The sequence below is a fragment of the Cnephaeus nilssonii genome, assembly GCF_951640355.1.
Source record: "Cnephaeus nilssonii genome assembly, chromosome: 20".
In the NCBI taxonomy this organism is placed as follows: domain Eukaryota; kingdom Metazoa; phylum Chordata; class Mammalia; order Chiroptera; family Vespertilionidae; genus Cnephaeus; species Cnephaeus nilssonii.
The window spans coordinates 28972575-28989151 of NC_137091.1; the positions used below are offsets into that span (position 1 = coordinate 28972575).

At 49.1% G+C, this 16577-nt stretch overlaps 1 protein-coding gene across 1 annotated transcript in view; it reads right to left on the bottom strand.

Annotated features, from left to right (window-relative positions):
• Window positions 1-16140, bottom strand: part of COTL1 (coactosin like F-actin binding protein 1) — a 43105-nt gene extending 26965 nt beyond the window's left edge. The window contains exons 1-2 of the mRNA XM_079800167.1: window positions 15846-16140; window positions 15505-15587 (exon numbers count right to left, since the gene is read on the bottom strand). Of these exons, the coding sequence (XP_079656293.1) occupies window positions 15505-15587; window positions 15846-15922 (160 nt within the window). The 5' untranslated portion in view covers window positions 15923-16140. The remainder of the gene's footprint in view (window positions 1-15504; window positions 15588-15845) is intronic.
• Window positions 16141-16577: the final 437 nt, after the last annotated feature.

Genomic DNA, 16577 nt, shown 5'->3' on the forward strand with positions numbered 1-16577 from the left:
CCTCTTTTTCCCCCCCATAGCTCCCCTCCACCAGGTTCCCACTCCACCCTCTGCCTTTACCTTGCCCCCACTGTCCTCATCCATAGGTATACGATTTTTGTCCAGTCTCTTCCCGCACCCCCTACACCCCTTTACCCCCGAGAATTGTCAGTCCACTCCCTTTCTATGCCCGATTCTATTATATTCACCAGTTTATTCTGTTCCTCGGATTTCTTATTCACTTGATTTTTAGATTCACTTGTTGATAGATATGTATTTGTTGTTCATAATTTTTATCTCTGCCTTTTTCTTCTTCCTCTTCTTAAAGAATACCTTTCAGCATTTCATATAATACTGGTTTGGCAGTGATGAACTCCTTTAGCTTTTTCTTACTGTGAAGCTCTTTATCTGACCTTCAATTCTGAATGATAGCTTTGCTGGGTAGAGTAATCTTGGTTGTAGGTTCTTGCTATTCATCACTTTGAATATTTCTTGCCACTCCCGTCTGGCCTGCATAGTTTCTGTTGAGAAATCAGCTGACAATCGTATGGGTGCTCCCTTGTAGGTGACTAACTGTTTTTCTCTTGCTGCTTTTAATATTCTTTCTTTGTCTTTTGCTCTTGGCATTTTAATTATGATGTGTCTTTGTGTGGTCCTCTTTGGATTCCTTTTGTTTGGAGTTCTGTGCGCTTCCTGGACTTGTAAGTCTATTTCTTTCACCAGGTGGGGGAAGTTTTCGGTCATTATTTCTTCAAATAGGTTTTCAGTATCTTGCCCTCTCTCTTCTTCTGGCACCCCCATAATTCTGATGTTGGTACACTTGAAGTTGTCCCAGAGGCTCCTTACACTACCTTCAAAATTTTTGGATTCTTTTTTCTTTTTGCTTTTCCGGTTGACTGTTTTTTGCTTCTTTGTATTTCAAATCTTTGACTTGATTCTTGCAGTCCTCTAGTCTGCTGTTAGGTCTCTGTATAATATTTTTTTATTTCAGTCAGTGTATGTTTAATTTCTAGTTGATCCTTTTTCATATCCTCAAGGGTCTTGCTAAATTTATTGGCCTTTTCTAGGAAATTCTTGAAAAACCTTATAACCATGGTTTTGAACTCTATATCCAGTTGTTTGTTTTCCTCCATTTCTTTCATTTGTGATCTGTTTCTTTGTCTCCGCATTTTCGCTGCTTCCCTGAGTTGGTAGAGTAGCTTTGTGTGTTAGGTGTCCTATAGGGCCCAGTGGCTCAGCCTCCCCAGTTACCTGAGGCGAACACTCTTGGTACACCCCTTTGTGGACTGTGTGTACAGCCTTGTTGTAGTTAAGTCTTGATTGTTGTTGGTATCACTGGGAGGAATTGACCTCCAGGCCAATTGGCTGTGAGGATCAGCTGTGTCTATGCTGGGAGAACTTCTGTGCTGGAGACACCCTTATGAGACAAGACTTGCAAAATTGCAAAAGCCTCTGTGCTCAGTTTGGATGGGGCGGAGTCTCAGGGCGGAGCAGACAGCCTTGGCTTCCCGTCAGCCCTGCCCTATGAGGCCCCTGGGTCTCAGTGTCCCTGGGTAATCGCTGCAAGCACCTCTGAGAGAAAGCCGCCCTTGAGTTGCGCTCGCTGCCAGATAGTCCAGTTTCTCCCCAAATGAGTCTGGGTTCCCAGAGTCTCGCCTGGAACTGGAGTTCAGTGTAGTCGGGAGCTTCCGTCTCCCTCCCGCTTGAGAAAGCCGGCCGCACACTCAGCAGTCAGTCCTCTCCACACGCACGTGTCTCCGTACCTCAGCCTTTTTTGCAGCTCCTCTGAGTCTCAATGTGCTTTTCTCTTTCCTTCTAGTTGTAGAATTTCCACTCAGCCAGCTTTCCTGTGGTTTTGATAGTGTCCGTTTTGTCTTTTAGTTGTAGTTTTGAAATTGTTGTGCGAGGCAGCAGTTTAGGTGTTTACCTATGCCGCCATCTTGGTTTCCCAATCCGCGAGCATCTTTTCCTGTGTTTATTGGCCATTTGTAGATCTTCTTTGGAGAAATGTCCATTCAAATCCCTTGCTCATATTTTAATTGGGTTGTTGTCTTGTTATTGTTGAGTTGTAAGAACTCTTTATATATTCTGGACACCATACCATTATCATCTATACTAGAGGCCCAGTGTATGAATTCATGCAACAGTGGGGTCCCTTGGCATGGCCTACAGGGATTGGGCCGAAACCAGCAGTCCAACACCACCTTCCACTCCTGCCTGCTGCTCCCGCTCATCCCAGGCCCCGCTGCGCCTGCAGCTGGCTTGCACCCAGTCAGTCTCGATTAGGAGAGGCTCACGTAGCAGCAGCACTCGCCAGCCGTGAGCCTGGCCATCTGGCACCCATCGGTCAGCTGAGCAGCGCTCCCACTGTGGGAGTGCACTGATCACCAGGGGGCAGTTCCTGCATTGAGCGTCTGCCTCCTGGTGGTCAGTGCACATCATAGCAACCGGTCAACCAGTCGTTCGGTCATTCGTTCAACAGGTCACTTAGGCTTTTAAATATATAGATGGTTTGAGGGCCAACTCCTCACCCAGATACCTGCATGTCTGGGTCCTTCTCATTCAGGTCTCTCCTTGGTGTCACCTCCTTTCTCACCAGACCAGCCTTGCTAACGGTGGCTTCGCTGTAGTCCATCTGTAGCCCATCTTATTTTTTTTATGGTGCTCATCTCCTGAGCAAGCACTTGCTATCTTGTCTATTATCTGTCCCATTCCAACAGAATGCAAACTCTGTGACTTAAATCACTCAACTTCCCCAGGACCTAGAGTTCCTGGCACATAATAGGTCCTTGATCTAAATTTGTTGGATGAATGAGTAATTACAAATCACCAAGGAAGAGAGGAAGTTACTTTTCTAGAATCAGGCGCAGTAGGCTTTGCCAAATCAGGAACAGAGCAAGCGGCACAGTCCGGGGCTGTGAGAGCTCGCAGGGTGAACACAGGCCCTCCTCTGTGGGCAGGGCCAGAGGGGCTGTGACCGCCTGAGCTCACACAGGGGCTGCCATGAGCCTGGCTCTCCACACTCCTCCCCAGAAGCCCCTGCGTGACCCACAGGGCCCCTGGCCTGCCTGCGGCAGCAGCTTCCTTCATTTGCAAACCACGAACAATATACTCCATTCTATAGTCAGGATAGAATTATAGCAAAAAAAGGGAAGAAAACTACTGCTAGGTCCTATCAGATGACCTGCGAGGGCCACCCTTTCAGACAAAAGTAGTGAAGTCAGAATTTCATGCTGGGAAGGATAAAGGCGTTTGAATTACAGTGTTACTCCCCAGAGGCCATCACCGGTGGCTTTCCACTTCAACAAAGGCAGAAAAATTGCCTCTGAGCTGCGTGTTCCTACAAATGTGACACCAGCCAGAGGCCCTGGCCTGAGGGCTGACCCTTAGGGGTCAAGGAAAGAGCTGTGGCAAGTTGTTCGGAGAGGAGACCCTAACAGTTCTCATCACAAGGAGAAATATTTTTCCCTTTTCTTGTTATTGTGTCTATATCAAACGATGAATGTTAACGGAACCTATCATGGTAAGCATTTCACAACACAGGAGAGGGCAAAATTAGATTTACAACTGTGAGTGCGCCAAACAGAGTTTATTCTTGTATTAGTAAAATCATAACCTGCCTGCAAACCTACCTTTGCCCACCCCTGTATATGAAAATTAAACCATCATGCTGTCCACCTTAGAGTTATACAATGATGTATGTCGATTATTTCTCAATAAAACTGAAAAGAGAGGAAAAATGAGCTTGGCTATGGTCTTCTCTCCTGTTTCAAAAGAATTCCAGCTGCAGGTGTCAGAAAGCAGCAGGATGGCAGGAATGCAGGCACTGGACACAACTCAGCCCCTGTACAGCCCTGGGCCAGTGCTTTCACGGCTCTGGGCCTCCATTTTCCCATCTATGAATTGGGAATAACAATAGGTCATGGTGTAGATGAAATGAAATCATGATTAGATGACCGTGGCTGGCAAAACAGTGGCCCCAGAGCTGTCTGCATCCTCCGGAGCCTGTCACTATGTGAGCTGGCAATGCAAGAGGGACTTTGCAAATGTAACTAAGGTAAGGACCTCAACATGCAGAGATGATGCTGGATGATCTAGGCCAGTGGTCGGCAAACTCATTAGTCAACAGAGCAGCAAACCGTGGCTCACGAGCCGCATGTGGCTCGCGAGCTGCAGTTTGCCGACCACTGATCGAGGCAGACCCCCCCCCCCAAGCATCCTCAAAGGGAGAAGAGGGAGGTAGGAGAATCAGAACCAGAGAGAAGGCATTGTGAGAAGAACCCCACCTACCACTGCATGAGGAAGGACCCGTGGGCCGAGGGATGTGGGTGTCTCTAGAAGCTGAAAAAGGCCAGGAAATGGATTTTCTCCTCGGAACCAGCCCTGCTGGCACCTTGACTTTATCCCAGTGAGACTGATTTGGGGCTTCTGACCTCCCGAACTGTAGATGACAAAATTGTGTTGTTTTAAGTTCGTGAAACTTTGTTTCAGGAGCCATAGGAAACTCATACAATGCCTGGCACAACAGAGGTGCAGTGCTCACCATTATTTTTTAAAGTATTATGATTTACCTATTATTGGCGAAGAAGCTTACACAGATGCACGCACAATAAAATAAGAATACGTGCACAAGAAAAAAAAATGAGATAGATGACCATAAACGAAGTCCAGAACTGACACAGGATCTAAAGCAGGTTTAATTTGAAAATGCACTGATGAAATAAAATACAAAAGGCTGAAGTACCTGCCCTGCCTTCAGACACAGGCCTCTGGGGACCTGTCCCCGCTTTGGCCACTGAGCTAAAGCTGAAAAGCCAAACACATAAAATTAAATCGGTGAGGAATGTAGCCATGCAGTGGCTCTGGGCAGGAGACCTGGGCCGGAGGCCAGTGAGGGGGGCATCAGACAGGGAGCCTCCTGTCTGCATCAGGGGACTGGCATTCATTCATCTATGTTCACTTATCTATGTTCATTCATAGATTCAACATCTGGGGAGGATGCCAGCTGCTGTTCTAGGTGCTGACGGCATAGCAAAAAACCAAACAGACCAGGATTCTGTCCCTCCCCTAGGAGCTGACTCTAGCAGGAAGACAGATGACAGATACATGAATGCTCATGGGCATATGACTTGGGGAATTGTAAGTGTTGCAGCCCGTGACTTGGGCCCGCACAAGGGAGCAACACACCCACTGAGAAAAAAAGAGATTGGGACTGGCTAACCATGAGGAGTGGGGATTCTCCACTGAGGATGCTGCCACCGGAGTGGCAAAATCCCTCTTTCCAGGACCGCACCATGGAATTAAAGAAACAGACAAGCCCTAGCCGGTTTGGCTCAGTGGATAGAGCGTCAGCCTGCGGACTGAAGGGTCCAGGGTTCGATTCTGGTCAAGGGCACATGCCTGGGGTTGTGGGCTTGATCTCCCGTGGGGGGTGTGCAGGATGCAGCCGACCAATGGTTCTCTCTCATCATTGATGTTTCTCTCTCCCTCTCCCTTCCTCTCTGAAATCAATAAAAATACATTGAAAAAAGAAGAAAGAAAGAAAGAAAGAAAGAAAGAAAGAAAGAAAGAAAGAAAGAAAGAAAGAAAGAAAGAAGGAAGGAAGGAAGGAAGGAAGGAAGGAAGGAAGGAAGGAAGGAAGGAAGGAAGGAAGGAAGGAAGAAAGAAAGAAAGAAAGAAAGAAAGAAAGAAAGAAAGAAAGAAAGAAAGAAAGAAAGAAAGACAAGCACACAACCACAATGAGGTGGCATCACAAAGGCAAGGAAGGTATCTGAGCAGAGGGGATATTTACGATGGGCCTTGATGGACATATAGAAGTCCTCCCGGAAAGCAAAATGGATGAGGACAGGGCAGGAAGACTGTCCACAAGTCATAAGAAATGGGGAGGGAAGGGCAGCACAGTGCAGCAGGGAGCTGGGAACCTCGGACACAGATCTGGTTTCAAAGCCCAGCTTTCCCACTGACTGTGCCATCTCAAGCAAGTGACTTCTGACTCCAGGGACACCATGATTCCTCATCAGTAAAATGGGGATAACTCCTACTTACGGGTGTCATTGTTCTCTTCCATGATATCGCTCACGGATGAGGAAAATTTTAGATGAGATAATGCATGCAAAGCTTCATATAGCGCCTGGCATTAGGCCATCCATGAGGTCTGAATCCTTGTGTTGGGAGCATGTCTTTTGGGAGGGACGTTAGCTGATGACCATCTGTCCGTAAAACTTCCCCAGGTGTACTGGAACTGAGCTTCAAAGGAGAACACGGCCAAGGGACCAAAGAAAAAGAGTGACAACTCCAGAATTCGACCAGAGAGTTTATTAAAGGAACTTGGGGACAACTTGGGCAAGTTGGTGGATGTCCGCACCCGACACATGCTTGTTAAGAGATGCATATTCCAAAGCCCACCCCTCCTGGGATGACCTGGAAGTCACTGAAAGAAACTTGCTTCTTAAGACGGCATTGGTCACACATCAAGCACCAGAAGCCATTTTGCCTAATAGCATCCCGCCATAAGGGCCATCCATGTCACCTCTGAGCATTTGGGCCTTACGGGCAAAAACTACCAACGGTCCTTAAGGGGTGAGGAGCTGATGCAATCTGGTGCATAGTTTAGAAAGCACCTCTGGCCTGGACTGCACATTCCCTGGAGTCAGGGAAAGTGCCCAACTTAGTGTTCACACTGAGAGCTTGATACACGGCAGACATTCAACAAATGTCCTGGAGAAGGGAACACCATGAACAAGGGTGGAGCCCCAGGAAACACCTACACTCGTGGGGCAGCAGGGGAAAGGAGAACCGGCAGGAGGAAGTGAGAACAGAGATGAGAGACACAGAGGGAGCTTGAAGGGAGCACTGCAGGGCGGAAACAGAGGGAAGGAAGTGATATTTGCTGTCACTAAAGGTCGCTGGCATGTGCTTGAGGAGGGTAAAGTGGAGTAAAGACCAAGAAATGGCCACCAAATTTGGCAACCGGAAGATAACCAAAGACCTATGCATGGGGCTCCACGCGCTGGGTGTCAGGGCCCATCGGAATATAATGCGGTAAAGAAAGGAAAGGAGGCAAGTAGGTGGACATAAATATCTATACGACCCACAAGCAATGCTTTCAAAAAGTTTGTTAACTCCTAAAGAGCTTCAAGGATCAAACACTCAATTCAATTCAATTAATTGAACACTTTTTCTGAACAAGGGACACCTACTTACCAGGAAGATAGACATCTAGCAACCTTCCCCACAGGACATGTGGCCATAAACTCAAAAGCAAGCACAAATATCACCAAGAGGCGATCTGAAAAGAGAGCTGCCATAGCCCATGCACTCGATGACACAAACCACACCATGTGGCTCTGGACCTCCAGTGACAGGTGTGTGGGGAGAGAAGGCAATGGAGACTGAAGGTTGCAGAACACTACGAAGGCAATGGCTCCTAGCCCTCCAGAGTTCTACTGAAAATCATAACCCAACATTGTTCCTGGAACAAAGCCAGTGCTCAGTGAATGTCTGTTAAATGCATAACTGACAGACAGTTTAGCACTTTACAATGTCCAAAGCACTGCCAGAGATTTAAAGCTTCCTTTGACCGCATATTCCCTTAGACTCACAAGACAATTTCTCCTTATTGTATTCAGAGGTAAGCCCAATTTTTCTCCCCTACTGGGAAATCTCATTCCAGTGGCCCCCTACACCTATCACATCAGTGTCCCTGAATAAAGTCTGCCTTACCATTCTTTAACAAGTGCCAGAATGAATAATTTTTTTCTTTAACAGTAAACACATCCCCATTTCCTTAGGAATCATCCCAGTGCCACTCTCAGTACCAGGAAAGGCTGACCCCCTGCTAGAGGGGAACCCCCCAGGCCCACATTAATGCCCTTTGTCACTCTTCCTGATGTAGAATCACCAGAGGAGGGGCTGTGAGAGAGAAGAACATGCACAGTCAAGGAGGGCCTCTTTCAATTCCTTCCTTTTTTTTTTCTTTTCTTAATCCTCACCGAGGGTGTTTTTTCATTGCTTTCAGATATAGTGGAAAGGAAAGAGGGAGGAAGGGAAGGAGAGAGAGGGAGGAATACGAGGGAGTGAGAAAGAGAAAGGGGGAAAAAGGGATGGAGGGATGGAGGGAGGGAGGGAGAGAGAGAGAGAGACAGAGAGAGAGAGAGAGAGAGAAAGAGAGAGAGAGAAAGAGAAAGAGAGAGAGAGAGAGAGAGAGAGAGAGAGAGAACCATCAACGTGAGAGAGACACATTGATTGGTTGCCTCCTGCACGAGCCCTGGTCAGGGCCAGGGATCAAACCTGCAACCCAGGTACGTGCCCTTGACCAGAATCAAACCTGCAACTCTTAGATAGGCAGGCCAGGGCTTTCCATCCCTTTCTTAAACATCTAGGTCAAGTGGCCAAGTAACTTCTCCTGACATAACTTCCACGATGGGGGTCTCACTACCTCCAGTGACAGCCCATTCTAACTTGAGGACAGTTCTTCCTCACACGAACCCAAAATCTAGCCCTGAAATTTCTACTACTTGGTCCTCCTCTACCACATGGGGTTGAAGAAGTTCCTATCTTGCAAATGACAGTCTGCAGACATCTGAAGACAACATTCATGCCCCTGAGGTGTCCCTCCTCCAGGTTGAATATGCCCAATTTCCTCCGTCAATTCTCACATGACAGGTTTTGAATTCCTTACCCAACCTGGATTCTCCTCTCTTGGCCTGTTATGACCTGCCTACCCTGGGGACTATGGCCAGGACGTTGTTAGATGGAAATGATAAAGAACTCAGCCAAGGTGACCTAAGGAAAAAATTCAATTGGCTCAAAAAAAATTCAAATGACTGGATCCAAGAGTTTAAGCCATGTCATGTGGTCTCCATTCCCTATCTTTGGCTCTGTTCCTGAGGTTCTCTCTCCAAGTGCCAAGCTTTTATTATGCTTACACTAGTAGCCCATTTGCAGGAAGAATCCTGCAAGCGGCCGCTGCGGCCGAGTGCGCTGCCGCTGCCGCCACCGTTGCGGCCGCCGAGCCTGTACCCATGCACCCGCCCCGCCCCGCCCCACCCTGCCCCGCCCCACCCAGGCTTTCCCTCTGGCAGCCATCTTGCTTTCCGCTTTTCCTCCCTCTTCCTTCTAAGTTGTCTTCAGTCTTCACTCCTCCCTCTCTCAATGTATGCAAATTAACAGCCATCTTTGTTGGGTAATTTGCATACTTGCCCTGATTGGCTGGTGGGCGTTGCTTTGGCTGGTGGGCGTGGCTTGGGCGTAGCGAAGGTGCGGTCAATTTGCGTATTACTGTTTTATTAGGTAGGCTGTCTTAATCCCAGAGAAAGATAAAGGGATTCTTTCCCAACAACTCTATCCAAAGTCTCAAAGTTGAATCTGATTGGCTTGACTTGAGTCACATGGGCCCAACCCTGACCCAATTAGTTAACAGAGGGGATAGCTTACTCTGATGTACCCTCCCTGTAGGGAGGGTCGGAGTCAGCCACACTGAAACTACATTGGCTAAGCAGGATTATTGTAAATAGGAGGGAGAAGTTCTGCCAAAGAATGGAATGCTGAACAGACAAAAACATAAAACCCCACATCTCTCCATGAGTGACATTTTAAGCTGAACACTCTAGGCTTACCAGAGCATCATGGGAATATCATCTATACCCAGCCAACATCACAGTGCATCTACCCCAAATCAAGCTTCATGCTGGCATTGCACCCTATGAATGCACCTTTTCTGGTAACCACCCCACACGTCAAGTTTATTTCAACTTGTTCTTTGATGTACAACACCTTCTAAGAAGGTGCTATATTAGCCACATTTATTGAGCACTGACTCTATACCAGGCATTGCCCTGCAAGTTTTACATGTATCATGTCAATTTACCCTTACAATATCCCTGGACATTATGCGCAATCATTATCCCGTCTTACAGATGCGGAAACAGAGAATCTGGGAGATTTGCCTAAGGTCACACAGCAAGGGTACAAGTCAAGGCAAGACACCCTAGCTCCACCATTAATGCTTATAACCAATAGGCTCTAAAATTTGCACCAACAGAAAACTGGATTCATTCCCAGATGCCTGGATTCTTTCCAAAATAAAACTGCTTACAACTGAGTACCCTGAGGTCCATCCATAAAGGAATGATTAAACAAGGTTACATTTATATGAGGAAACATTATGCAGCCACTTTAAAGGCAGGGCAATGACAGGGCAATAAGCGTCACGAGGGCAGGGACCTTCTTTGCTTCTATCTTTATTCTTGGTGCCTAAAACAGGACCCTACAGAGTAGCTAGTCATGTCCACTGGAGGGAGGGAGATAAGAAGGGAGGGGAAAGAAAGGAAGGAGAGAATGAACGAAGGAATCAACAAATGAATGAACAAATTTCTGCATAGTAACTATATATTTTTATTCTCTTCTTTTTTCTTAGTCATGGTTTCTGAATATTCTACAAGAAACAGGTATTACAGCTCGGCTGGCATGGCTCAGTGGTTGAGCATCAACCTATGAACTAGGAGGTCATGGTTCAATTCCTGGTCAGGGCACATGCGCAGGTTGCGGGCTCCATCCCCAGTGTGAGGTATGCAGAAGGCAGCCAATCAATGATTCTCTCTTATCATTGATGTTCCTGGCTCTCTCTCCCTCTCCCTTCCTCTCTGAAATCAATAAAAATATATTTAAAAAAAAACACACACACCGGTATTCCATGTCAGTTGGGAAAACAGAACGAGATTTCATAGAGAGCCCAAGCCACTGCCTCATCACATGTACTGGTAGGTGATCTGTAAGCCCTTTCTGCTTCGACCAGAGAAGTCGCGTCCAGTCAGTATGAAAAATGGCTCCTTTCCTGTGACCTCTGTCAGCGGAGCCCTGGCTTCTCCTGGTTCGGTGGCTCTGTCCGGGGAACCAGAGACCACCCAACAGCTCAGACCTCCCACCTTTCTGGTACTCTCAGACCACATACACTACTTCAACACTGATTACATTCCACCAATAAGAGAACCACAGTAATTAGCATTTATGGAGCACTTACTATGTTCTAGGTACCACAGACTTGCTTCCTTACTCCTCCTAATGACCGCATTATAGCAGAAGGATGACCAGGTGGCTAACTCACCTGCTTCAGATCACATGACTGGCAAGTATTGGAACCCAGACCGTCCAGTGCAGCCAAAACTTCTAATGACTGTGCTAACCACCTCTTACCATGCTGCACATGGAACTTGGGTCAAAGGTCTAATGTGTGCCCACATGGAGCCTGATGCCTACTGTATGCCAGCCTAGGGCCAAGCACCTATTGTGAGCTAACCTGGGATGGAGGGCTTACTGTGTGCTGAGCTGGAGCATGCAGAACAGAAAGCACAATGTCATCATAAGTGCTGTAAAAGTAAAAATGGTGATATAAAGTAACATTAACCATAGCCAATGTGCATTGGGGGCCTGTGCTCTCATTTTAGAGATAATACTTGTAGCCTTCCCAGTCACTCTCAGAAAGAGGGACTATCAGGATCCCCATTTTACAGACCAGAAAACTGAGGCACAGAGGAAAGGATGTCCTTGCCCAAGGACACACAGCAAGTGAGAGACAGAGTTGGGATGTGAATCTAGAGAGTTTCTGATTCCCAGGTGTCCTGGCTGTTGAAATAAAGGGCTAGCACTAGGCTGGGTGGGTGGCTGAACCCTAGATGGGCTGAGGAATAAAAGGGGAATTCCACCTGGAGGGAATCTCCAAAATCAAAGTCCTGAAGACTGGGAGTGTTCGTGTCAGGCTGCAGGTGCACACAGAAGGATATGGGGAGCTACTGGGTAGGAGATAGGGGTGGAGACGAACTGATTGGAATGCCAATCAGACAACCTGTGCTTTTATCAATGGGCAGAGGGGAGTCATAGAAGGTTAATGAGCAGAGGAGTGATATGTGCATTAGGAAGAGTTAATCTAGCAATTGGGAGTGGGGTGGTGTAGAATGAATGTAAGACAAGAAAGAGTAAGGGCTAAGAGACTCTTGCAATAAAAGGGTGAGGGTAAGGGGCAAGGGACTTGTTTTTGGTTTGCCCCTCTTCTGGAGTCAGTATGCACCCCCAACCCCCACACTTTTCCCTTAGAAAGCCACCTTCCCGAACTCTGTCTCCTGGTTTGGGTGTTGGGTGGGGCTGCCCTCACCCACTCCAGGGGTGGGCACTGACCCAGGCGTAGGCAGCCAGTCCCAGGGATTGGTTCAGGATGGGCACATGAACCAGCCAGGCTAAGGAGAGTTTGGAGACTTCCGAATTCATTGGCAAAGGGGCTCTCTCTCCCCAGTGGGATGGCTCTATCCATGACCTGGAAGCTGGGGCAGCTGGTGGCCATCTATCATCACTCAGGGGAGCCTACTCTCTGGACCACAGGAAGGGCGATAAAGGAGGAAGGCGGAGCTGGGAGGAAAGGGGGCTTGAGTTTGGGCGCCCTCACCTGAAGTAGCACTTCCCCGGACTTGCTACAGACCAACTTTTTTGCTTAAGCCAATCTGCACAGGGCTTCTCTCATTGCACCTGAAAGACCGCTGGCCACACACAGACTGAAGCATGGGGCAGAAGCAAGAGCGGAGATGGTGAACGGTTAGTGAAGGAGGAGGGGCCAGGTGTGTCCACGCGCCAGAAGAGCCAGTGCAGGGCCCCAGAGGGCCCAAATCCTGCCAGCAGAAAGAAACAGGAGAGAAGGGCGCAGCACTTTCCAGAAAACAGCTGCAGTGGACAAGGAGGCCAGGTTTGGGCGCTGAGGAGAGATGAGAGCGGGAGGCTGGATAGGCAGATTCCATTCTGGAAAATGCTAGGGAAGGACAGGAGAAGGAAGATAGTAGCCGGAGAGGAGAGAGGAGGAGAAAGAAGAAGGAGGGTGTTTCAGAGAAATAATGACTCAGGAGGGACTGTCAGAGAGAGAGCCCAGGAGGAAACCCACACTCCCATCCCTACAGCCCCAGAGTGACGGAGGCAGAGACCAGGTGCGCTTTGCAGACTTCCAAGTCCTCTGTGCACCTTGTGAGATGTTTGGAAACAGGAAGCCTGTTCTACAGGGACCCTCAGGCCTGTCTAGACACCTGGCTGGGAATCAGGGCCACAAAGTGCCCTCCCTGCATCATGCAAATGGGTGAACATGTGTTTTGTAATTGCAAACAATCCCACAAGCTCCAGTCAGAACCTGCTGGACCACTGAAGAAGCCTCAAGGCTTGGAGATGAGAACCTAAACCACTTCCTTAGAGTGAAGAGGCCCAGAGGCCTTGGAGCCAGTTTAGCTGTGTGATCTCAAGCAAGTCACTCAACCTCTCTGGGCTTTGGTTTACGCATCTGTGGAAGGAGAACAATCTCAGAACAAAGACAAGGCATGCCAAGTGCAGGGACTGACGTATAAAGTTACTAGTTGGTGTTCCGATCCTTTGGACACTGGGTTAGGAGGACAGAGCAGTAGGAAGGAGCAAGCTTTTCCGAGAGGAACAAGAGCAGACACAGCACCCATAACTCGCCTTTCCATTTGTCCCACAGATGGACAGGGAAGGAAGGCAGACTTCCAGCCAAAGCAGACGGAGCTTTCGGATCCCATGGTCCATTCATAAGATCAACAAGCTGCAGGGAAAGCATTTTTAGTTCCCCCGCCAGACGCTCCCCACCCCCATGCCTGTGCTTGGGGGAAGGGTCAGAGTAAAAAAACCCACAAAGCCCAAGGGAGGAAGGAAGTGTTCTCTGACCGGAGCAAGTCCTTCCAGCTTTGCAGGCCCAAGGGCCAGGAGCATGTGTTAGGAATCTATTGACCGGATGGTCTGTCTGCCCCAGGTCACCTTCTCCTACTTGGTGGAGAGAACAATAGCTTCAGAGGGGGAACCGTCTGATAGGGGGGTTGGGGGTCGGGATGGATGGCCAGCAGGAGGAAAGAAGCTGCTAATTTACTGTCCCCAAGTTCAGGACGGAGGGAAGCTGGCCTGTGAGACAAAAGCTTCAGAGCCAGCAAGACATAAAATACTGCTGAGTCTCCTAGTTGTGCACCAAATCGGGAGAAAGTCAAGAGTTGGCAATTATTCTACTTGCAAAAGCATTCGCCACTGTGGTGGACGGATGGAAGTGGTTGAGACAGGGCTCCTGAGTCCAAATCCTGACCTCACCCGCTCTCTATAAGAGGCCCTATGCGCCTTATGAAATCTGAATTGTTGTAGCATTTTATGCACCCAGTATTTTAAACCAATCCTTTACAAAAGCAATGAGTGAATATCCAGAGGCAGTGCTCAGGGAGACATTTTAATTGGAAAAACATTTTAAAAAAAAACAAACCCTAGTACTACTCAGCCTATAGCACACACTTCAAAAATATTATTTGAAACATACTAAATATCAATTGATTAAGGAAGCAGTTAAGGGAAGGAGCAGTCCCGTGATGCTTGGCACAATTTTGTACATTTATTTCTTTCACAAATGACCATGTAGTTTGTATGGGCGCGGTCCTGAGCATGTGGCACCCATTGACTCACTTATACTCACAACAGCTCTCCAAGATTACAGGTGAGGAAACCAAGGCACTGGGAGGTTAATTTGCCACAAACCTTACAGCTAGGAAGTGGTCACTTGGGGATTCAAATCAGGCTGACCTGGAGTCCCCGCCCTAACCTTCAGGCTGCACGCTCTTTGTCTGAATGTATCTGTTTCCAAGCTAGAGACCAGGGACCAGAAAGAGCCCACTCTAAACTCAGCTACAAAGGGTCCTGTCACCAGGAATGCTGAGCCTCTGCCTCCATGGAGGGTTTATGGTTCTACACGCCAGGTGTTCCTTCCTTTTAATGATCTAACACACCGGGGACGTGCACTAAGTTAAAAAATCGCGTTTTGCTGAACGATTTCTGACATATGTGCACCCACTGTAACCACCGCTCCCAGACTGAAATACAGGACCTTTCCACCCCCACCCCAGCCTTCCATGCGCCTCTCCCTGTCAGTGGCTATCTCCCAAATGTGGCCACTACTCTGACTTTTCACACCACAGATTAGCATTGCCTCTTCTACAATTTCATGCAAATGGAATCATATAAAGCTTTATACCTGGCTCTACGTTCTTCAAATAAAAATAAAAAACACATAAGTAGCCTGCACACTGACAATGATTGTGGGCGAAAGGAGGGTGCAGTTGAGAGTTTGTTTCTCGCTCAGTGAGCTCCAGGATTGTCTTTATTTTGGCTCACTGACCCATCAAAGGGGAAGATGAGAGGGCGGAACACTGGCATTTGGACCCCTGGGAGTTGGCTGTGGAAAACCAGTGATCCGCAGGGAGCAAAGGAGCTGTGCTGGCTGGAGAGGGTACTGCGGAGCCAGGAAGCCAGGAGGTCACCTCTGGTTGCTCTGAATGACCAGAGGGGAGAAGGCTCTAGGAGGTTCTAAAACGCTCAAACCCGGTTCCTCCAGCGCCGGAGGCACCCCAGGTGCCCACAGGCTCCTCCCAGTGTGGCCTCTGCCTCTCCTTCCCAGACATCGATAAATTTCCCAAAAGATCAGTAATTCCCCCCAAAAGGCGCGTCTCCTACCTGTGCACTGTTGGATGAAGTCCTGATATTCCGCTCCCTGCTCGCCGGGGACGATAGTGGAGCCGTCATATTTAAAAGTCACCCTTTGGATTGGGAGAAGAAAAAACACACACACACGTCAGCGTTGGTGGCCGCATGGTGCCGAGCTTCCCGCAGGACAATCTAAAAGATGCTCTGGCTGGGGAGAAGCCAGCGCTGGCTTTCCACGCCGTCCTGGGTTAAGGCTGCGGAAGACGGCACAGGATGACCCTTAATCCGTCCCATCTGGAAGACGGCTCAGCGCACCAGGCCCATCGCGAGCTCGGGGAGCGGGGCCTGCAGAGCAATGGAAAGTTCCTCACCAGATGACGGCCGAGCCGTCGTCGCGCACCAGGTTGTACGCCTCCCGGCAAGCCTCTTTGTCGATCTTGGTGGCCATCGCTGCGGAGCCGCAGGGGGGACACTCTGCCCAGAAAGACCGCGCGCGTCCCGGGCCGGCTTCAGGGATTGGGGCGAAGCTGGGACGCGCAGGAAGCTGGCGGGAGGCGGCGGCGGGCGACGGTGGCGGCGGCGATAGCAACGCGGAGTGGCGAGCTCCGAACCCCCAGCGCCTGAGCGGGTGCGAATGCCACCGAGAGCGCGCCTGGACTCAGGCCGCGCCGCCCCGCCCCCCGGCCGCCCCGCCCAGGTCCCCTACGACCATTGGCGGCCCAGACCGCGGCCGCCACGCCCCCCATATTCATTGGCCGTTGGGTCTCAGGGGCGGGGCATCTTTACTCATTGGCAGCCAATCTCAGCCCGGGCGGGTTGCGCAACTCCTCAGTGGGGGCTGAAGAAGGGGCTTTTTTTCTCTTCTCCGCCCTCCTCCTTTTCTCTCTTCCCTCTCTTTCCTTCTTTCTAATTCCCTCTCCTCTTATTCCCTCCCCCTCCTCTCCTCCTCTTCCCCCTACCTATTCCCTCTCTCTCCTCTTTACAACCTCCTCCTCTCTCCTCCTTTCCTCTCACTATCCCCACCCCCAGCTCTTTCTTCCTCCTCCTCCTCTATTCCTCCTCCCCTCCCTTCCCTTCGACTTCCCTCCTCTTCCTTCCCCCAC